Source organism: Echeneis naucrates, chromosome 7 (genome assembly GCF_900963305.1).
Source record: "Echeneis naucrates chromosome 7, fEcheNa1.1, whole genome shotgun sequence".
Classification (NCBI taxonomy): Eukaryota; Metazoa; Chordata; class Actinopteri; order Carangiformes; family Echeneidae; genus Echeneis; species Echeneis naucrates.
In genome coordinates, this window is record NC_042517.1 from 8,774,215 (window position 1) to 8,797,965 (window position 23,751).

Sequence of the window (23,751 nt, forward strand, 5' to 3'; positions counted from 1 at the left end):
TCCTGTTAAGTGGATTTGTTCTAGTGGGGCAAATCTTCTCAATAGCAATCCACCGTAACAGTGCTGGCCTTTAAGGGAACAGAGGAAGCTATTGTACTGATCAGCTGTGTTGCTGCAAACCACCTTGGTTGGTTTACAGAAAGACACAATCGGTCTTTGGACAACTGTGGACTTCATTAACAGTTAGCTTAGCAGATTTTTTCTCCTCATGTAATCCCACACTGATGCTGAGATCAGATGTTTAGAGCGTCCCACACATGATCGCTGAGCGGTTTATGACCTCTGTCTGTTGTCGCTGCAGAATCAGGACCAATCAGCCACCTCCCTTTCGCAGCATGGTATGAAGCTCAGGGGCTGGTTGCTGGCTCTGGGCAGAACTGCGTCACCGGGGTAATCAATCATGCTACACCCGTCTACGGCTCTGATTGGTGACGGCTTGTTCCAGGGTCTTGGTCTCGTGCACACTGATTCATTGTCATCGTTTATTTCAACGCCTTTGCCAGAGCTATATCGGAAAAGTGATTAAATACAGGCTGAATGTGACTCATTCATTATTTGAATTGCTCACCCTGAATAATTCAATTCAATAATGATTTCCACATTCTGTTCTCACAATTAAATTAAAGCTACACTCCTAGTGATGTGGTTATATTTCAGGTTTTAGATTCAATGGCTTCGCTCCTTTTTTAATCTGTTCCTGACCTGTTTGGAATATCTTTCATTGCACAATGCTTTGTTTTTCCCCAATATTGCCTTTGGCTGACCACAAAGTTATTATTGAATGATTGAACAACCACTTTGAAGCTTGATGTTACTGTAAGAGATTAAATCTAAAATCTATCAACCATGTAAAACCATATCTCTAGGATTAATTTAAGCAAAGCCAACAGTGACAAAACTAGTACACTCCACCTTCATATATCAACAACGTAAAACCACCAAGTCATTCTGTTCCTATCCAACAAGTTGGACTTCCAGTGTTCTCTTATGAGCTCAAAGCTGATGCGATTGTCAAGCTGGCTCTCTGCTAACTTATATGAGGTGATGTTTGTGATGTTTTTCGTGTCAGTGCTTTGAGTGAAAGGCATCTGTATAACTGCACACAAAGTCTCTTGGAGCTTAGAGTTTGATTTGCGTGTGTAATGCTGCAATTCTGGGAGATATTTAAAGTTACATCTCTAAGGGGAGTCAAAACCTTTTTTTTTTTTTTAAATGTTTTAATAACAGTGAACCCGAAAAGTAAAATCCTTTTCATTTAGTTTTCAGTTACATGAAATTGGGGACATTTGATGTTCCACTGTCTACCCCGAGAGCTTCACAGTGTGCGATAACATCCACTCATTTCTAATATCACATCCATCCATCCACCACAGCCACGCCTCATTTCCAGTGTCACCCAGGTTGTCTCATCAGTTTACATTGTAGAGGACCAAAGTAAAGTGTAACTGAAAATACTTTATCCCAAGAATATTTTTTTAACATTAAAAATATTTTTATTACGTAGTGTGTTGTCGTCCTGTGTCTGTATTTATGGGTAATTTCATTACATGGACAATCAATATTATAGAGTCGGCCTCGGGGCCCCAACCCAAACTAAGCTGTGGCCAATACTGACAATTTCCTGTACACACACTGGAAATTAATGCCAGAGTTGAAGAAGCTTTACACAGGACAGTGTGTATCTCTGTTTGTGTATCTTTGTTAGTGGACATGCCTCTCGTCACAAACCACGTGCGCACATTCACTCTGTAGTCGTGTGTTTGTGGTTGCAGTAACTGTCAGGGTGTGAAGTCGTTTAGTGGTTTCGGCTCCAGGTTTGGTCTTTATGAGCTGGTGTGTTTGCTGAGGCGACAAGCAGCCATTGTTACTGCACACAGATGTTATATCCCAATTACCCTCCAATCATACGCACGGCCAGACCAATAACTAGGTAACATAATGGGCCGGCACTGGGTCTGTAAATCTGCAATCGCACACTCACATCCTCCTGCTAATATGAACTCTGTATAAAAAGTCATACGGCACCGTACCGACATTAACTGCATTATTGTTGTGACCTGCAGGGTAATCTTAACATTTTAACTGCCATTAAAAGATCTTTTTATCACATTTGTGCCAACATATAGGAGGAAGACAAAAATCACACACACACACACACACAAATAATAACAAATAAAAGCAGATATGCAAGATAGAGGCCGTGTTTTCCACCCTGATGTAAAATGCCAAACAGCCTTGTTACAGGTGTGCAGTCCGCATGCTGTTGATTCAGTGTTAAATAGAGCGTGTCTTGGTTTCAGCGCAGTGAAATCCGTGGTTTATAAAAGCCATTTGAAGGTGCTGCTGTTTGGTCTGTGTTTATGTCGCTGGCGCCATTAATCCTATCCAGACAAAACACAAAGACTTTCAGCAACAAACTGTGAAATACTCAGTCAGGGATCGCCTTTATGTTAGAAAATCCACTTTTAATGTTGTTAAATAGCACACAACTACACAGCATGCATGGTAGAAAGACACTTAAATAAAACATAAATACACATTTAAATTAGGCTCTTTTTATCAGAGACCCCACAACCAGCACACATTTTTACAGTACAAAGAAAGTTAATGCTAGTTTTTTAATCTAAGGATACTAACACATTGTAGCCTCAATTCTACATTGAGAACAGTGGTGTTGTTTTCTTGCTCTGTAAAGGGAAAACATGTTTGCTGGACCTGATGACAAGTTCATAGATAACTAATTTCAGTGTTTTCACCGTGTCCTCTTCTTTCATATTTGACTGCTGACCGAACCTCCTGTCGGCTTCATGTCTCAGGAGCCGCTGGTCCAGACTTTATCGGTTAGCACAGCGCCAATCAGGAGAGAGCGGCTAAACAGTGAATCACCTGATGTCATTAAGCAGGAGTGAAAGCCTGTGTCAGATGAACTTATACATACACATCAAAATAGCTGAACATTAAGGTAGGAAGTTTGCTGAGAATCCAAACTTTTGTTTTAGATACAAGAAAAAAAAAAAGATATATATATTGAAAACACCACTTAGCACAACTAGCTACGGAGAGCAGACAGAATAATAGTAAGTTAAATATCTAAAATTTCAGATGCAATACAACAACACACCTTGTACAACTGAACAACTGAAATGCATTTGTTTGTTTATTCTGACTGTGTATATATCTATGACACTTCAGTTAATAATGTCACTTTTTTGTCAGCAAACACAATTTTCATCTTGAATGAGATTTTTTTTTTTTTTTTTTTTACAGTTGTCTGTTAACTGATACAATTAAGACAGAAAAGTGTTACACACATTTAATATCAACTTTTGTTGAGTGTTTTTTTTTTTTATTCTTACCTTTTTGTTTTGCCCTGCCATCTAGCTCTGTGTTTGATACGCATCAACTTTCCGTCATTCTATCATTTTCTTTAGATATACATGGGGTGAGTAAATGCTGCAGTTGGAGTCTTATCCTTAGTTTGAGAATTAAACCAGAATAAAACGTGTTGAAGTGTGTTGTACAGCCGAAGGACAAATTGAAATCTCCTTTTAAATACTCACTTGACTCTGATAAATGGTTTTAATAAGGATTTGAGTTTAAATGAGTTTAAAAGCCTTTAAAAAAATACTCATAGTACCTTATTTTTCATTTCCTCTTTCATTTCGCTCTCCCTCTCCACTCCTCTGTTTTCATTTGTCCTCTAAGAGACCATTCACACGCCACAAAGGTCAAAAAAAGTCACCAAGTTCATGGGTGTTAGTGTTACTTCCTGGCCAACTTAAAGCAATTAGACGGCTCCCAGAACAAATATTCATTCGATATGTACACATTATGGCGATGTGCCCTAAGGTAACACGCCCTTTAGTGTGGGCACTGTCTTTTTTTGGATGCAGAATGGGTGAAGAGCCCACATTTCTCATTTTGTGGGACAATGAAGTTAATCCTTTGCCAGCCATGTTGGATGTCTTCAATTCTGTGGCTTCTATTATACTTGACCAATTACAGATTGTGTGTCTACTTACAATTCAGAGAAAGTTTTATCTTTACTTTTACCGTTTCAATCCACCCAATCCTTTTTTTCCCCTCCACATTTACCTCCAGAAGAAAGGATCTGGACATGGTAACTGTAAAAAGTCCTATATGAACAGCAACACTGATGATAATCAAAATGTGGATTATCATGTGTTCAAACCATGAACACTCTTAAACCCACTGTTTCCAAATCAAAAAGACAAAGAGAGTCTGTCACTACAGCTGACCCTTCTATTGTTCCCTCTATTGTCATTGGAAAACTAGAGCGCACAGAGGAACTGTGGGAAAGCAACCTCTGCGGGTGATTAACACGTGAGAGAGGTTACAAAAGAGAGGTTGGGAAATGTAATTTATCTAAATTTGGCCATAAATCCAACTTTTCTGTAGCCAAGATTGTCAATAACAGTTCGACCAAACACACTGTTCAACCAGGTTAACCCTCAACAGTTAAACATTTTCCCAAGATTTTAAGTTTTAAGCTTTTTCAACAAACAATTTATCAATTTATGAGGAACAGAAAGATGATGCTATGTTGTGATTTTTCTTTTATTTTGGACACCTAATGAATGGTTACTTTGAACTAACCGAAAAATCATTCAGACTGTGACCATTGGATAAATTCCCATCGGTAGTACAGTATGTAACCTAAAGGCAGGAGGGTGAGTCTGTGTGAAATATCCCTTCAAAGATCAGTGATGATGGATGTTAGGTCTCTAGCTGGTGTTTATTGGAAAGTTCAACCCGCAGCAGTACAAATAAAGCGATGTGCCTTTAATCTGTTGAACCATCAACAGTCGTCTCACGGCAGCTTCCAGTTTGAGTTAGCCGAGCTTATGCACTCAGTGTAATGGGTCAGTGGGATTTCAGTTAAAATTTCTGCGTGTGTGTGTCTCAACTTGTGCACTGCATTAGCTCTACATGCCTCCAAAAAAGGGCGCTATGTCGTGAGCTGAAGTCAAACATGAACAGTTTATACCAAAGTCAACTGCAGAACAAGGCAAGAGACACGCACCATTAAACACCATTAATCAGAAGGAGATTAATCCAGTGATTGCATTGTATGAAACGTGACCAACTTGGCGGCAAGAAAAAAGAGAGGGGAAATAATTATTATGCGTCAAGGCTGCACTTAGCAAGTGTGCTATTTTCTTGTCCAAAGATGCAAAGTATGTAAATGTGATGCTCCTCTTTGTTGAGGCCTCAGTTTGCAATTAGCATGGATATTTACAAAAACTCACCTAATGCAGCTTGAAATATCATGGGACAGTCAACACGAAGTGATAAGCGCCGACACACTGTTCATCCAAGACTCAATCAGGCCGCGAAAGCAGACACAAAACACGGTCTGCTGTCGGTAAAGTCAGTCCACAGGCATGCATACATTTTTAAAATCTGAGGTCTGTGAATGTTTGAGGGATTTCTCAGTGGAGAAGGACTTCAATGATGTGATGCAATGAAAAAGTATCCTCGGGGTGTATTTGAAGGATTTATCTTGTTTTCTTTTCATCAGCAACAACCTGTTGTGCTCAGTAGCAGTCTCTTTCTCGCTGTCTGTCCAGACAACCAAACACTTCTGTCTTTAGTGGGCCATAGTTGGGACCAACCTCTACCACCGGACCTACACATATACTGATTTTAAACACACTGATTTCATAAAATCTATTCTGTTAGGTTTGCTGGCCTTGGCTTATTTCTTTCCAAACATCAAAGTCTCCACTATTAGGCTGGTTTGAATCCTTTTTGTTGCCTTTTCATTTTGCCTTATGCTATAATCTTTCAGTGTTTTTCTCCTTCCTTTCAAATTCTCTCCATTACTTCTCTAATGTGCTCAGATCTCTCGGCATCCGGTTGCGTTCGCCGGAGTTCTTGCTACGAGCCTTCCTTGCGCTTTCCTGCGCCTGCCGGTATTTCTCCAGCATGCTCTTGTGTTTCCGCCTCACCTTGTCATTGCACCACATCCTCTCGCAGTACTCTTCCACTTGCGGCAGGTTTGACGGCCCAATCAGCTGCATGATATCCTTGAACCACGTGCGTGATTGGCCAATTTGGCTGGGCGAGCCTCCCCTGCTGTACGCACTGCAAGGCATCCAGGACCTGTAGCTTCCTGTAGATCGGTCTTTGAAGGAATCAGAGAGGCCAGCGTTCTCGCGTGCCATGAGCTCATCCACAGTCTCCCCCTGGAGGACTTCTAGGGTGATGCGGGCCAGGGTCTGCGTGAAGCCGTGCTCCTTGGAGCGGCAGATGTACACCCCTTCATCCTGACGGAAGAGACGACGGAACAGGAGACCCTGCTCCGTTGACATCACACGATCGTCTAGCCTCACCTAAGGAAGGATAATGAACTTAAAATGTGCTTTCAATGGGCCTGTGAATGTCTTTAGCAGAAACAAGCACTACATTTTCAAAGTTGCAAACGGAGTGTTGCTACTGCCCCGAGGCCTGTGTTGGCATTGGCAGATTTTTCAGTTTAAAAAAACTTTTCTTCTACTACAGCTGGTATGAAAACTTGCTAGCTGCGGTCTGGTTGGTCTCTTGGTCTTTCTGATAGTGATTTGTCATGTTCATGTCGAGGGATGATAATCCAGTTGTAAATGCTTACCTTGGCTATGTAACGTTAGAAAAACTTTAAAATATGTCCTTTAGAGTTCAAATGAATTCAACTGAGATGTTTTGTTTTTTTTATGTGGTGACTTTGTGAAAGTTACAGATAACAGCAAATGACTTTGCTTTGGCAGTGTACTGTATGTAGATGCTCAGAAACTGTGAAATGGTTAAGAGGATTAGGAGAAAAAAAAAATATGACTTTCAAACCACTATGGATGTAAAACTTCCAGGAGATTATACTGCTGCATCTTTATCTTTCTAACTGGGCTGATAGCAGATGACTTTGATGCAGCCACAGCGTTCCCTCGGTCCTTTCATCTGGCTGATGCAAGCTTCGGAATCCACTTAACAGAAAGAGAAAAGAAAACGGGGCGAAGAAGGACTGTTTTCTCATCTTAAATTTCAGCGGCAAGAACGTACCATGAACTCCAGTTCCTAGCTTCTACTTATGCTTTCCCTTTTCTTTCATCCAGCCTTTTCTCTCTCCACTGCTTGAGTCATTTCCATCCGTCCCCTTCCCCTTTTCTCTTTCAACCTCATATGGTCCCATCTCGCTTAATTCATCCCCTGGATCCTAGAACCATCCTTCAGTGCCAACACAAACATGGCTGCCTTGTCAGCTGGAGTGGAAGCCAAATGTTTATTTGCGGGGAAATGGAAAGGGTTGGTAATGCCTTAATACTTGCACGGCTGACCGAGGTACTCAGTTAAGCTTGGACAAACATAACCTCAACAGATGAAAAATGACTGTGGCTGCGGGCGCAGCGGGCAATGTAGCTGCACTGTAAGTCACAGAGACCATCAGACATTGAGTGACACTTCAGCTTTCAGTGGCGTGTGGTCAAAGTTTACAAAGAACTCACTGTTTATCCAAGAGTAGATGAGGAGTGTGCATTTCCAGCCTATGCTCGTGCCATGCTGGTACTTCCCCCATCATCCAGGGAGGCATTTCATTATCTTGAGTTTGATTTTGATTTTAGCGCTATTTACTGATGATCTCACCTCTTCCTTGTGGTCATTGTGTTGGACGAGCCAGGTTACAGTGGCTTGTGGAGAGCGAGGAACGCACTCCAGGAAGGTGCTGTTGTTCTCAGTCCCATACGCCAACCTGTCCTCTGTCACATCAAGCTCTTCTGGTGGAAAGAGCGAAAATTAAAAAGCATGTGAACAGATGGAAATATTTTAAGTGCTTGTACAACAAGTTCCACAGATACTTTCCTGTGTTTGAATCTGAAGGGATGCAAAGTGTTTGGAAAACATGACAAATAAATGGTTCTCAAATAAGTTATGGTCAACAGAGCCTTTCCTGATATTTATATTTTCAGGTCAAACTTCTGAAATGGGGTTTTACACTTTTGTAGTTTTCCTTTTCTAAGCTAAGCCAACCAGCCAGTAATGTTATATTTAACATGCATACATGAGAAGGCTATTCAGCTTCTACTTCCAAACAATTATTTCAACAACTATTTTAACTACATTTTTTACTTAATCGTAGTTAAATGCTGCCGTGAAAAAGAATGTGGTTGAACAGAAATTTTGTTGTCCAAGAATATGCAACGACAATGAATCTATCTAACTGCAGAAAGAAAAGCTACAGTAAATGACATGTTGGTATCCGCCTGTAAACCAGGCAACACCTCTGAGTCAACTTCTGAGTTCATGTGAGTGCACATTTGGAATAAATGTCTTCTCTTCCGACTGTTTGAAATATTGCAAACATGTCTCTAACTTTCGACGTAATGACAGCCTGACAGTTTGGCATAAAGGCACCTTGTCAAACTCAGGTTCATCCAGAGGCTCTGAGTGAAGCTTTCATCACCTGATCTCAATGCCTGCACTCAGGTGAGCAAACACACACTCACCACGTTCAAACCCTCTTTTTTTTTCCTGCTTCCTCACAGCATCGCCCACACACCTCTCCTTATCCTCACCTTTGTCCACTTGCTCGCCTAATTCCGCACGACAGCTGCTTTGTCTGTCTCACAGCTCTTCTTCTTCTTCCTCGCGCACAAACTCACACACCATATTTCATTCCTTTAATAAAAATGTCTGACAAAACTCAACCAAATGTCAGATGTGGTGGATTTGACCAGATGTGTGCTTCTGTGAAATGAACATCTACTTTCTGTCTTATAAACTGTATGATATTTGTCTCACACAAGATCAACTTCTCATCATCTGACATAAACACTCTTTGGCTTTCAACCCTAGGAAGTGCCTCTGACCCTCACAGACACACACACACAGATACAATCTACATTCAAACACTGGCTGGCACGTATCCAACAACATCATCCTCTGGACCCCAGGTGTATACACAGACATGTTCTATATACAAAGCACTGGAGTCCCACTGGTCTTCTTCCTATCTGAAGCTAAATAGTTTAGAGTTTGTTAAACCATCAGCGCTCTTGTCCAGACAACACAGGATTGACCACTTTCTTGCAGTGTCTTTGAAAAATCTGAGCAGATACCAGAAACAACCTTAAAACCAAAACAGCTCAGTCAGCATTTATAAGGAAACATACTTATCACTGGTGACGCTGAAACGTTCTCTATAGAGCAGTGCTTCTCAAAGTGTGCGGCGCGACAAACGGGAGGATATTTTCTATTTCACGCCTATCTTACTTTAAATGCCTTTCTTTATTGACAATAAAGCTAATTCACTCTAAACAAAACACCCACACATAAACAAAGTCATAATTAATGGCTAAAATGATTAATGAGCATTTGGAGACCGGGAGAAAAATGTAACCTGGGACTAAAGGGCAAAAACAATGATTAACGTGATGATAATTGCAGCGGGCCAATATTTGCAGTGGGACAACAAAGTAACAGGCAGCCGTGAGCATAAATTTGTGACGTGGACCACAGAAGAGCCAACACCATTACACGCACACAAGACAGCATGACTTGAGAGTGGCAGTTTCATGCCTGCAACCTCGTTTTGAGAGGATGTGCAGTGCAAAACAGGCACATTGCAGCCAGTAATACAGGGAAGGTTCTCTTGTTTTTGTTTGTTGCACAGATTGCAAATGAAACACTATTTCATTATTTGACTACTGCACTTTTTGTTTTTGACTCAAAATATCAGTTATGATGGCACAACTGCACTCTTATTTTCTTTTTGGACTTGGTGCTGATGTTTTATAAAATGAAATGTAATTTGTCAAGATTTTTGTTGGGCCGACAGCGTGAAGAGGGGCTTGAAAATCCCCAATTGTTCAAAGTGGGGAATGGCCAAAAAAGTTTGAGAACCACTGCTACAAAGTCAAATGTCTGATTTTTGTGCACTTAAAGCTTGACCCATAAAGAATTATTTCTTAATATTTGTAATAGTTTGACATTTTGGGAAATACATCTACAGTATGCGTTTTGTTGCCAAGATGACAAGATGAATATTGATCTAATCACCATTTAAAATATAGAGACAGTCAGCGGCCGATAAGCTTAATACAATGACTGGAAGCAGGAGGTGGGGTGTGTGGGGCAGCCTTCCAGGCGCTGTCCAAAAGAAACAAACTCCACATGCCAACAAGTCTGAAGCTCATTAACCCCTTCAAAAACCAAAGTGTACACAGAAAAGCTGCGGTTTTAACGCGAGGGTCATGCACAAGAGTGTTTTTTGGCTGTGTGCATTGACTTTCCAGAGTTTCGCACACATCGGGACGTTGCCAGGAAGCCATGAGATGTCAGGAACTCACAAAAGAATAGCGAGGCAGTCACACTTACCGCTCATGTTCTGATCCACACACTGCAGAACGGGATTTCCATGCCTGATGTCCTGCCTGCGGTAGCGGCGTTTGCTGTTGGGTATATATCGTGCACACGACGATCCGTCCCAGGCGCAGTAAGGGTCTCTGGCCAGGCAGCACTCAGCACAAGCTTTTCCATAAGTCTCACAGCGATGCAGCTTGACCTGTGCCACACCTGTTGGAGAGCCCACGTACAGGGCTTGCTATTTAAAATCATGAGGGGAGAAGAAAGAAAAGAAAGATGATGAAGATGACTGTCAGTATAACTCGATAGGAAGGAATTCAAATTCATAGTTACGCTCAGTTTAACTCACCCTTTTCACAGATATCTCCATTGATGTAATTGGAGTTGACACCTGCAATGGTGAGGATAAGAGATCTCAGGTATTTCATTATGTGAAAAGGCTTACAATAAAAAAGGTCAAGAAAGAGTAAATTCAAGAATAGAACTATTCCATGCAAGTTTTTCTTTGAGTGTTCTTTGCAGGCTCTCATGAATAGGGACAGAAATAATATGTCTATTGATGACTAGCAGCTTTGGCCTTGTGAGTGATGATAAGGAGGAACAAAGCTTGAAAGGGAAGCAGAAAAGCCACCCAGAGACAGACTTGTTGAGAGAAATCACAAAGTAAAAACGTACTTTAAAAACCTGTAGCTCCTCCAGTGTGACCTCCTCTGTCTCTAGACTGTTTCCACTGTGCAGGGCAATGACCTTCAATACAGTACCACTGTCTGAAAGTCAAGCACACACTCACTGTGAGCTACAGGTACAGGAATATAACCATGTTATAACCATGATCCACGTCCTACTCTGCACCAACCATCCAGGAAATCCACAGTCCTCCTTGGAAGTAAAACACTAAACTCTGCCATTAGGTTACTGAACCGATCATCCCGTTTGAAATACAGTGTGTTTGACAATACAAGACAATACAAGTTTCTGGATTTAGAAAGGAATCACATTCACTTACCCGTGCCAATGAACATGACATCATACTGCCCATCCTCTGCCTCAACCCGGTCCACAACAATCTGCTTCAGCTTGTAGGGGATGTTGGCCTTTACAAGCACGGGCTGGCGCAGAGCTGGATACACTGGCCGCCACATTAGCGGGTGGCTGCGGGCAAAATGAAGCACTGAATCGGGGAAATCCTTTGTGCTTCCAAACTCTCTGCCAGGCTGGTTGGTGATTTTACTAGGGCACTGAGGATATGGAGGCAGACAAACAAAGGAGAAAATTATTAAGACAGAGTCCTTCTGGCAAAAGTTCCTGGTTGCTTCTAACTGAACTATATTTGGAAACATAAGAAAATGTACATATTAATAGACACAAGTCAAAAGGGAGAGTTTAAAGCAATGTTCTGGACATTTTCCACTTTGATGTTTCATTCCCACCATTTTCCTCTAATGGTGGGGTTTCAGAAGAGCTGTGGCCTAATTATGGTCTTACAAGAACCCTCATTAGCTGTTTTACTGTGCCTTAAAACTTTGGATGAAAATACACAACCACTGTTATAAAGTTATGTGTTTGGAAGCAGTAAAGAAGCAAAAAAAAAATAATAATAATAATCCCCTCCTTTGTGTCATTGCAGTCATGGAAAAATGTCTTTGAAAGAAGCTGAGGTATTGTGTTCCTCATATGATGAAGAGGGTTGAACACTGTCCGAATGAAGGCATCTACACGAACCACCTCCGAGTTAGCACAGGGTTCAGCTCAGAAGCAGCCAAAGTCTACAGCTGTTTGAGACACGTCTTACTGAACCTGGAGTATGAAATGTAAGAAACGCCAACTGTTCTTTTCATTTTTTCATAACTGCAGATTTTGCTGGTCTTGTGCTTTTTACATTTCTAAATGAAGACATTTTAACTGATTAAACTTAACACTGGAGCTGCTATTTGATTGGGCGTGATTGGATGGACATGGTGGGATAAACGTACTACAATATAAATTCTGTGGAAGAAAAGATTCTTATCTGAAGAAAACATTGACATTAACCTGTCAGTGTGTCCAAAAAGTGACCCAAAATAACCATAAGAAGGTTTAATAATATATTTTGGGAGAGAATGTGTATGTGAAGTAATCGCCTGCATTGTTTCAGCTGGTGGGCACAAGCAGATTGTGTGGCAGATTTACTCTCTTCAGTGGGCAGCTTCTTCATTTTTGGTTCTCTTAAATTGTTACTAATGTAACCTGCACTTTTATCTGGTCAAAATGAAAGAATGAGAAGATGCTGTGGACACTGATTTTTGGCTGGAGAGCTGCTGCTAGACAAGATCAAATCAGATCCTCCATAACTGAGCAGGTCTCACCCTTTGCAAAGATCCGTTATCTCCTTGTCAGAAACTGGATTGTCCCATGATTGTGGTTCATCATTTTAAGCACACAAAATGAACAAATGGAGCAAGAACAGTTGAGAAATATTCCTTTGGAACAATTGGAAAGCCTCCAAAGAATCTAACCAGACAAACTGAATTCAGCATGCCAAGGTAAGGTTGCGGTGGCAGGAGGGAGAGACTATAGCAGAAGAAAAAAGCAGCAGAGTTTGCAGCCACTGACTAAAACAAAAAAACATGTGACAAAGTAATTATAAGTTTTCCTAAATCAAAAACTAAGGCTAAAGCACAAGATGAAATTAAACTGAGAGTGATTGTTCTACTCAGAAGAAACAACAGTTGGTCATCTGATCATCTTAAATCAGATTGACAATATAAATGCTATTGCTTGATTTTGCTGTGCCTGATTGTTTTCCCAAATACTGCTCCTCTTGCTTATCACACTGGAACTAATCCCGACAACAGTGCTGTGAGAGTCTGGTTTCAGTTTCAGAGAGGTTAGACTGTAATATGCACAATCTTTGAATGTATAGTACATTCCTCTGAGTAGATTTTAACCAAACAGCCATTATAATTTTTACGCAGACGTTTTGGATTGAGGAAGCAAATCTGTGCTCACCCACCCAACTTTACAGTCTTCCTCAAAAATATACGATTTGTAATATAATTCAAGATGGTGGTCCTAACATGAACCTCGAACATGTATTTACATCACATTTGCTCATCTGTCACACAGTTATACACTCCCAGCTCCCAGAGCGCATCATTCTCCATCTTTTTCAAAATCGTTTCACTGAATTTCTCATTATCTTTTTGCACAGCAATAAAAGCTAAACTGGAATAACTCCCAAGACTCGTGTTCGCAACTCATCCAAATCAATAGATCCAACTGAGAATGAATGAGAGGGAGAAGAAGTGAGCATATTTGGCAGACAACTAGTCGAGTCCATTGTTATTATAGACATGAATCCAACTGTTTGTGTGTGCGCGGCATGTTATGCATCATGTAAGCGCTTCTGTACTGTATATACAGTCAGACACTGATCCGTTAACACAAACACACCCAGAACAGGAAATCTGCTGACATCCCAGAAAATTGCTTTCTTTTTTTCTAAATAAACCTCGCTGGTTGTGGTCATACGCTTTTGCTCTGTAAGATTCGTTGAAACACCAAATTTGGGTTTTCTTACTTTATTTTTCCTCAAACAAATATTATCTTGTCTCATCAAATTTGACATGTATATGTAAAAAATCTGCAGGGTAATATGAACCTTCGCACAACAGTCGATTTTGCTGGTCTTATGATGTTATACATTTTTAAGTAAAGCCATTCTTAGCACTGGAGTTGCTATTTAATTAGACATTGCAATTAGTTAATCAATCCATTTTATCATTTTATTTGAAGTGCAAAATGAGCATGCCACATGGTCTCAGTACACGTCACAGAAAATTAAATCAAGAAGAAAAAAAAAGGTATTGAACATTAAAACCAGCAATACAAGTAAGGACCAAGGACCAATGGACTTTTCATTCACTGAGGGGATAAAAAGAAGGTGTGAATTGAGAGTGAAGATGGTGTCATGCAACACGCGACGTAAGTGGTTGAGATAAGTAGGATGGCAAAAGTCCATTTAAGCCTTGTAAGTGAAGCGAAGGACCTTAAAATCAGATGTAGCCCGAACAGGCAGCCAGTGAAGTGACAGGAGTTATGTAGTGGTGTTTTCTACTCATGGTCAGAATTCTAGCAGCAAATTTCTGTATGAGCTGAAGACTTCTCGTGATGTACTCTCAGAAATCATAGAGCCAGGGACAGATCCCTGGGGAACACCAGAGGTGACAGTCAACCACTCAGAGAAAGAATTGTTATAGCTAACACGGTGGGTTCTGTTAAACAAATAAGAATGAAAACGAAGCAAGTGCCCACCCATGGACCCGACTGTAGTACTGCTGAAAAAGCATACTGTAAGCTACAGTGTCAAAAGCCACTCTTACATCCAGAGGCAGAAGTAAAGATGCAGATTCTGAGTCTGTAGTGACCAGTAGGTCATGACTACATTAGTTAAGGCGGTATGGAACCATGGATCACTATCAGGTTTTTTTATGGAGGGGTTTAATGATTGCCTCTTTAAAAGCTAGGGGAACACAGCGTTGCGTGAGAGATGTATTAAAAATGGTGCGTGTGATGTGCATGTCTTAGCACTGTGGGAGGGAGCCCCACTGGCACCGGGAGAACATGCAAACTCCACACTAAACAGCCCCAAATCTGGGATTCAAACCCCGATCCTTCTTGCTGTAAGGCACTAACCACTCGCTCACCATGCTACCTTCCAGTTATATGCGTAATTTTAAACAGGCCGCAAAGGTTATTTTCGTGTCAAAAATCTGATCCTAATTTAAGAGAAACAACCAGTTAGGCCACATTAAATGCTGAATGAGCTTGGATAAAAAATTGCCCAACGGCACTCTAAACTGGATATTTAAGTATCAAAGTTGAAGCCTTTAAAATGAAAATTGATGAATGAGACCGTCAGGAAAACACATCAAAGTACAGAGATTAACGAAAATTCAGGTCTAGGTAGAATTACCAGAGCTCCGGTAAATCTTCAATAAAGAGACTACCCCATCACTTTGTCTGCTCCGTGATGAGTTCTGACAGAAACTTAAATAACACAAGATAAAATATCAGTCTAAGATAAATATATAGCAAGGATACTTCTACCAAATGTCTCTCAAATGAACTCTTTGAGAAGGTGAAACCCGATGTTTACTTTAGTGTACAGCATGAGTTTTGACAGCGGAGTTGACAGGAGACGTGATGGATATTACATAGTATTAAGCTTCTGTTACACTGAGAAGTCCAGGAAAATAAAAACGGGCTTAAATCATCAGTCCAGTTCAGGTGAGACAAAGGAAATAATGAAATTACCTCTTTATATTTTTATTCTCCTACAACTCTCTTCTTACCATCACATTTCTTCCTTCCTTCTCTCGCTTTCTCTCAGTTTCAGGCCAAGACATTCCTCTTAATCAGGGAATGAAACCACAGAGGTGTCTGTTCCCTTCTCACATTATTGATATTCCTCCTGCCTCCATACGCCCTCCTTTACTTTGGTAACGAGGGCGACATGATCTTGTGTATGTGTGTTTCCTACCGTACACACATGTATTTGTGCGTGTAACGAGTCTGAATTACAGCGATGTGGCTGAGGGAACATGACAGAGCTCCGCTGAGAGTGCGGATGTAAACCAGGAGAGGGGTCTGCACTGTATACAGTCTCCACAGCTGCACTGCCCCATACAGTAGTTTACATTACTGATATGGAAACTGTCTACAGCTCATTTTTTATAGTTTTTATTCCCTATGCCTCCACAAAGATTTTTTGTTTTTAGTTTTTCGTCTTCTGTTCTGGCACACAAGTTAGAACTTTCACAAAGATTTTATTACATTAACTAAATATAATTTTGGGAAAGTTTAACAGCAGCAAAAGGCAAAACAAAAGAAAAAAAAGAATGCGGCTTATTGAACAGCAGTTTAGCTTTAACTGGTAGCTTTCTCAGCGCTGTGACAACCATCAGGCATGGCATGAATCATTTTAAATGGATTCTGCTGTGTTTTCATTGCTGCCATCATAGTTATTTCTATATTGCCCAAACTTACTTACTCGTTAACTGATATGAGTTCTTCCACAACAAATAAATCCCTATTTCCGAAATAAGCCCTAAATCCCAGCTTCACTGATGTTGTGTTGGTTGAAGCCGTACTGGAGATTCAACTTTAATTGGACGTTGCAGTTTATGGTACTGCTACTGCTGCTGTGTTTTATAACTGAGCAGAACCAGCAGTAGTCCAGCCTGATTGATATGAATATATTCATCAGATAAACAGTCAGTTAGGGATAGATTTGAAAAAAAAAAAAGTACTTTGAATATTTTTTCAACTATTCATCATTGCTACATGTTTTACGTGCACAATGTTTATGCTAGTCAACTTTCAATGGAGTTTTTTGTAAGTTTTGCTAATACTACATATTGCAAGCAATATCAGCCGCTCTCAAAACATTGGAGAAACATTGCAAGTTCAGCAATAAGCGTAATTTCTTTACTCAATAACAGGTTTTCTCCAGAAGGTGAAAGCAATGCCAATGTTAACTCTTTCTATATCACATCTTTCCCACAAGTTAACAGCTGGCCCTGGTCAAACTAGGCAAACTGAGCAAATATCTCATCCCCCAACTTAATGAATACCATATCCTGTCTCTAGCTCCTAGGATGTAACCAGCGTCATTGTCTTTTGTCTCTTGCCTTTTTTGAATTGTAATATATTCCAGGCATCTATATAATACAGTTTATTAGAGAGCAGAGAAATATAAAACTGTTATCAGCATGTAAAGGCTGAGATCTACAAACCATCCTTCCAACATTGGCAAGCAGAAGCATGTCTTATGGGAGACATTGGGAGACAAGTGCAGTGTGATGGAAATAAAATTTGGTAAAACGAGCCATGTCATAAATTCACAGTCAAAGGTGATGCATATGATGAACAGTCACTCACCACCCCCGGTCTCGGATACGGCATTCTGCCTTCGTAAGCACCCCACTGGTAGTCAGGGCCCTCTTTGTGAGCAAAGGGGCCATTAAAGGCCTCTCTTATGTCAGCCATACGGTAAACACACACAGCAAAACCCTGGAACACGTTGCTGTGCAGGAAAAAGGAGATAAGGTAACAACCTACTTTATGATTTTGAATTGAATATTTGACAAAAAAAATGTGAGAACTTTCAGTCCGAATTGGAAGAAACACACGCTCATAAGAATGGTTGAGGGTATCTAAAGTCACTATATATATATATAGCTACTACATTCTAAAGCAATTGGTCTCACAATGTATCTGACGTCTAACAGCATTAACATCATCATTAGGCTGAAGCTCCTAAGTTTTTAACTGATTTCAGATCTGTCAGCCCTGTCCACGCACTCCAGGGAACCTGGAGCCTCACTGACACACCCTGGAGTCAACTTTCACATTTCAACAGTGGACTTTCTACTGACGTCTCTTCAAACGCCAGCGGTGAAACCTCTGGAGCAGAATGCTAAAACAAAATTGCTGAGGCACATTATCGCTTCCAATCACCAAAGAACTACAGACTTATGTGGGGTGGTGGTTTTCTGATGAAACCAAAATAAATAAAGACAAGACTAGAACAGATACTTTGTTGTCTAGTGAGGTCCTCAGTAGATATTACTGGGGTTTAATATATTATACAAATGTCCTTGGTAAACACACTGAAGCTTGACGTGGGTTTACCTGATCGTACTGAAGATTGCGTAGACATCTGGGTTTCTCTCATCCTTGGTCCTCAGCAGAAAAACATCCTCTGTTTCACATAACAAGACACTGTCAGTTGTCTCTGTACTTTAAAATATATTAACTATGTTAAACACAGTGGAAATCCTACTGTGTGTGTTTGTGTGCACAGTAAGAAGCTGTTTGTGTGCACAGTAAGAAGCTTTTTGTGTGTACCTTACCCAGTTGATTGAAATGTGTGTCGATGCCATGAGGTCCTGGTACAGAGCAAACCAGTCTGGCTTTGATAAAGGTACTCCACTTGTTCACCAGCACTCTCTGGCCTCCGACATCATTCTGGCAGAAGATACAAAACCAAAATCCATAAAACACAGCTGCATATATTTCCAAATATTCATTCATTGTTTTGGCTCTGTGCTGCAGCACACTGGATTTGGAAGGAGTCACTGACTGAGGTTATAATGTTGATTTCCGGTTTGTGTTCACATCCTTTTTGGGTCAAACTCTGTTGGATTTAGTCATTACATAGTTCTCCATTTTAGGACAATGAACCCGGACCCTGATCTTTAACATACAGATGATACAATCATGGCGTTTTCATAGCTGTACCGTGTGACGTTCAAGTCAGTCATGTTGTCAGAGATGCAACAAGACAAAACACAATGTCTTGTGTTACAGCAGGACATATTAAACAAGCACTGCCCTCGTCTTAAATCCTCTAAACCCTCTCAGTGCCAGGACTCTACCCAGCCGGCTGACGGAGATGGCTGCCCTCCCTGAGCCTGCTTCTGCCTGAAGTTTCTGCCTCTTAAATGTTTTTCCTTGCCACTGACGCCAAGTACTTGCTCTTGGAGGGATGAGTTGGGTCTCTTTAACAACCCCATAAAGAGTTTGGTCTAGACCTGCTCTAAGTGTAAAGTGCCTTGATGTAACTTTGTTATGATTTGGCGCGATATAAATGCATTTGATTTGATTTAATTTGATGGACTCACAATTTATACTAAGGTTATAAATGTGCATAACTGGGTGTGTCCTTCACTCACTCTTTTAAAACTCTATTTTTAAATTGCTTGTCGCATCTGTGTACGTATGACACAATGCATGGACATGTTAGACATAGGTAGAGAGCGAGGGAGAGAGTGAGTGTGGGTCTGTGCTGGCAGTGATAATTGGCTGATGATTGGCTTCTTGGCAAGAAGCATCACAGTGGAAGTGATGACAACTCTTCAGATTGGCCTGAGGGAAAAATAGGAGGAAATGGTCAAATGTGTGTGTGTGTGTAGGAAGAGGGGGAGAGGCAGCTGGAGAGTGAGAACGAAATGGACCAGAAGACATTGAAGGTTATAATAAAGGTTTAGGGGGTGGAATTTGTCCTTGAAGTTTGTTCAAATGTTTCTGGCACAATCAAACAGTCTCTAAGGAAACCCTGCGGCTGCATGTGTGCATTAATGTGTGTTTGCTAGTATTCTTCTATGGACACCTGTTTTTACGTGTGAAGCACATGTGGTTACAGATGACAAGTAAATGCACGAAATGATGTGAGTGTGTGCATGTCAGATGGGGATCATGGGGAATTTGACAGCCAAGTGCATTTTGGAAAGAGAGAATAAAATAACAGTAAAGTTTATCCCACTGCCATTCATAAGCTTCTGTACAGAGAAAGACTCCCAAATGAAATTTTTGTCTTTTGCCAGCTTATTTTTTTCACTTGTTCGTTATATAGCATTCTTCTTGTGGACCTAAGTGTGAATCCATACATGTCACTGAAAGGCCTTGTATTCACTTGAGATCTGAAAGCCATAATGGATCCTCCAGAAGACACCAGGAAATTCCAAAATGACTTCAAGACTGTCCTGGATCATATGTCTTTAACAGTCTCTTCGAGGAAAACACCTCTGCTGATATTGTACACCTGCGACTGGATGTTTTGTATGGCCAAGTTCCTCTTGGCAATGTGAACCTCATCTGGGCAACACATACTCCTACCTGCCAACAGCGATTTCTTCAATTTCTCTGTGTGCAGCATAAGTATCAGTCCAGCAATGTAACAGTGTTCCAAATCACAAAATAAACGTTTAAAGGGTGTTTTACCGCGCACACTCGTCCCACACGTGTGTGTATGGCCCCCTCCCTGTCCCCTGCCTCTGTGACTTTCTCAGTGAAGAAGAAATACACTTTATCGTTGTCTCTGTCGTCATTGTCAGGGATAAGGTGGGCAGCGATGAACTTGGGGTCTGCAGTGGAAGATAGAAGGATGAAGAGAGGTGAAGTCAGCTGATCTCTCTCTGTGCCATGCTTCCCTGTGGAAGCAGCTGCGGCTCAGAGGACATGTTATAATCTCACTATAAATGTAACTATGGCTAAAGCACTTGGAAAGTAAACAGCTGATAATGGTAATGTTAGCTGTGTGGCAATAACAAAATCTACAAATAGCAATTATTTAATTTAATTATTAGTTTATCTGACACTGATAAAAATTAGGGAACTGATGACGATTTTAACAAAATTCAATATACTGTCTGTATTTTGTAATAACTGTCTTGTTTTATGTGAATGTTAAGGATGAATTGAAAGGGTGAAGTGTTACCATGGAGAAGCTTCTCATCAGTCTCTGTCCTCATAGTGGAGCGGCCTCCCATACTCCGGAGGATCACGGAGTCTCTTCCCAGGAAATCTGCTGTCAGTCCCGTATACAGCTCCCCGCCTGCAAAAAGGGAAGGGGGGGGGGGGCAGACAGGAGAGAAAGATGATGAAATAAATAAGGACAAAAAAGAGTGAATGTAAAGCAAAAGAACCTATGAAAGAAAATGAATCATGGTAAAACAAATGTTTGGCTCAGAGGAAAGAAAAGGCAAATGAGGGAGAGGGGATATCAAACTAATCCAGCACAGAGCAAACTCTGGGGGGAATCTGAAGCCTTAGCTCATATATACTACATCCTGTACCGGGAAAATTGATTTCCCTGCAAGTAGAAATAAAACAGCAAACATTTCTAAGTGATGTTACTTACATGATGTTTGGAAAACTCTTTCAGCCTCATTTGTCATTAACCAAGAAAGCAGCTCAGGATAGAAATCACAATAACACCACTAAGACAATAAAGAATTATGAAAGATACTTTTTGGGAATAAGCCTTTCTGTTTTTAGTGAACACAGCCGTTTCCCATTTTCCGATGCTATTGTAGAAACTGCGTCTGACCACAGGGCACTCTCCTGTGACCATGAGGATGTAAATGAGTTCTTCTTATCTTATTTAGCTGCAATAACTCCAAACAGACACATCCTTGTCTACAATACATACAGAAACACACAATCAACTCAAACTCAACATGTGGTTCAAGATATCTGCACAAGCAAACATAAACAGACAGAAATATGAGATGACAGGCGCCTGGGGAGCTGAGATTTGTGTATTTTAGGACAAGATCCTGACATCATCAGGTTAATAGTTGAGGACTGAGACCTTCATCAAGTTATACTGTTTTCATTCTTGGCAACATTTGCTGCTTTCTCTCTCTCTTATAAGTCTCTATTAGGAAATGTGTGTCTGAGGGAGAAAAGGGAAATAGGGACATTATTAAGAGTAGAGCCGTTTGGTTTTTTTTTTCTGTTGATCCCCATGAGGAAAATCCATAAGGAGGTCAGTGATCACTGCCAGACACAAAATACAGATCCTGATCTTGGCAAGCCTTCTGTGTCAAGGACAGTCCTGTAACAGGACCTTGAACTCAAGTCGCCTGGTCATCCTTTAAAACCTTGCAGAGCTGTTCTGTCAGCCTTTCCCACCTTCATTGATTGAGCGGAAGTGGCACTTAAACTGGTGCAAAAAAAAAAAAAAAACTTGAACAGATCCTAATTGTGTCCCACTATGTCTGGATTGTTCTGTATCTGTGTACTGCACATCTTCGGGGGTCCAAATGACTGAATATTTGACTCTAATTTAAGGGTTTCCAGCCAAGTACGATGTACTGCGGGAAAATTTTGAATTCTGAAAACCATGCGGCTCCAGAGAGAGGAAGGTCAGATTCAAAAGCATTCAAGATGCACAGGATTGTCTGTCACTGCGATGAATCAAGGGTATTTCCTAATGACATTCAGAGAGAAACCCTACAAGTATTTAACCTAATCAGCACAACCCCAGAGTGTGTGTGTGTGTGTGTGTGTGTTTCAGAGCCAGAGAAAGTTTCCCTGGTAGCCATTTTTGGAGTTGTTATCATTTTAAGACACAACAGAGTGGTGAAAGGTGTAGAAACGGATCATCTCTGCATGATAATGTAAAGAGTTTAAAAATGCAGATAACCATCAGGCTACAAAAAGTAACACGCTAATTTGACAGCTTTGGCAGAGCAGGTTTAACGCTCTGGATGATGTTATTACACATTTTATTACACACATACAAATGGATGAGGACAGATTCAAGTCCCGCCACCCAGTTCAACTTCCTATTGGGTCCTATATTCAACTTGTTTTACCGAAATGTTCTGATCCAAGCCAAATTACCTTTTCAAATGTTTAATTTAAAAACAACATACCGGTGAGGGTGCTAGCGAAGGGGAGGCCGGGGTCATGAGGAACTCTCCCTCGTCCATTTTCCACATTTGTAGGGTCCATCGTGAATACGTGCTGGAAAAAAGGAGACGGGGTTATACAGGGGGTTGAAACAGGTGGAAGAAGGAGACGCTCTACTGCTCTCTAAACTTCGGACCTTATCATTTTGTCCCCAGATCTGAGCGATAAAGAGTCTATTTTATTTTAGTCTAAATTTTCTAATTAAAGACAGAACGTTTCAGAGGGTTCTACAAGATCTATCATCCCACTGACCCAGAGGCCATTCCCATCAATCCCATTGTCCAGAATAATAAGGGGTAGGAGCTGCTATAACTGTGAGCTTCAAACATGTTTGTCCTTCCACTGAACTCTGTCGGTCTGAGAACTAGGATGCTGTCTGAGAAACAAGGAAATGCAGGATCAGAGTAGTTGCCAGAGAGTTGGAGCGAAGTTTTCCACCCATTTTCCAATGCAGATCGACTCAGCCAGCACGGTAATAAAAACAAACAAAAAGAGCATAAAACTGTTATCATACAAAAATTACACTCAGACATCCCAACTTTATCAAGAGAAAAAATAATCCTGATTGTTGAATTGAGAACAGGCCACTGGATCCTTGTGGTTAAAAAAAAAAACAAAAAACGACTCTCTCAACACATTATATAGAAAATGAACAAGTTCCATTATAATGGATGATATTTGCTTGTAAAAATGTTTCCATTCTGCCAAATGATATGCTGGGCAGAAAAACAGCCTCGTTCTGAGAACTCTTTCTTTCCCTGTGAGAAGTATTTGGTCTGCTGGGTGCGTGTGTGTGTGTGTGTGTGTGTGTGTGTGTGTGTGTGTTAGTGTGTGTTTTTCCTGGGAAAGAAAAATATAAAGCAAAACATTCTTTGGAAAGAAACTGGTTTGGCAGCACGAGAAATCAAAAGAGCAAATTCAAATTTAAATAGGATTTTATAACACTTTACATCAAAATGCTTTCAGTTTTTTATGATTTCTGAGGACATTGAGAGGATATTTAAAATAATAGTGGCTCTTTGTTAGATTACTCATCACTCAAGTTAACCTGCTGAATGTTGGCCACGCTCTTGAATTGTGTGACCAGAGAAGGGCCGCTGTGGACAAATGGCCTTCTATTTCTATGCTTTTCCCTTCCCACCTCAGCGACGT

The 23,751-nt window shown here is 40.7% G+C and overlaps 1 protein-coding gene across 2 annotated transcripts in view; it reads right to left on the reverse strand.

The window, feature by feature from the left end:
- Positions 1-3,201: 3,201 nt before the first annotated feature.
- sema3bl (sema domain, immunoglobulin domain (Ig), short basic domain, secreted, (semaphorin) 3bl) overlaps positions 3,202-23,751 on the reverse strand; it is a 60,307-nt gene continuing 39,757 nt past the window's right edge. Inside the window, exons 5-16 of one of the 2 annotated variants that reach the window (XM_029506121.1) lie at positions 22,563-22,653; positions 20,618-20,734; positions 20,122-20,264; positions 18,252-18,366; positions 18,031-18,100; positions 17,278-17,422; positions 11,363-11,594; positions 11,032-11,123; positions 10,706-10,747; positions 10,369-10,594; positions 7,639-7,766; positions 3,202-6,356 (exon numbers count right to left, since the gene is read on the reverse strand). In XM_029506121.1, coding sequence (XP_029361981.1) covers positions 5,844-6,356; positions 7,639-7,766; positions 10,369-10,594; positions 10,706-10,747; positions 11,032-11,123; positions 11,363-11,594; positions 17,278-17,422; positions 18,031-18,100; positions 18,252-18,366; positions 20,122-20,264; positions 20,618-20,734; positions 22,563-22,653 — 1,914 coding nt within the window. In that variant the 3' untranslated portion in view covers positions 3,202-5,843. Of the gene's footprint in view, positions 6,357-7,638; positions 7,770-10,368; positions 10,595-10,705; positions 10,748-11,031; positions 11,124-11,362; positions 11,595-17,277; positions 17,423-18,030; positions 18,101-18,251; positions 18,367-20,121; positions 20,265-20,617; positions 20,735-22,562; positions 22,654-23,751 lie in introns of both variants that reach the window. The other variant, XM_029506120.1, reaches the window with a different exon arrangement.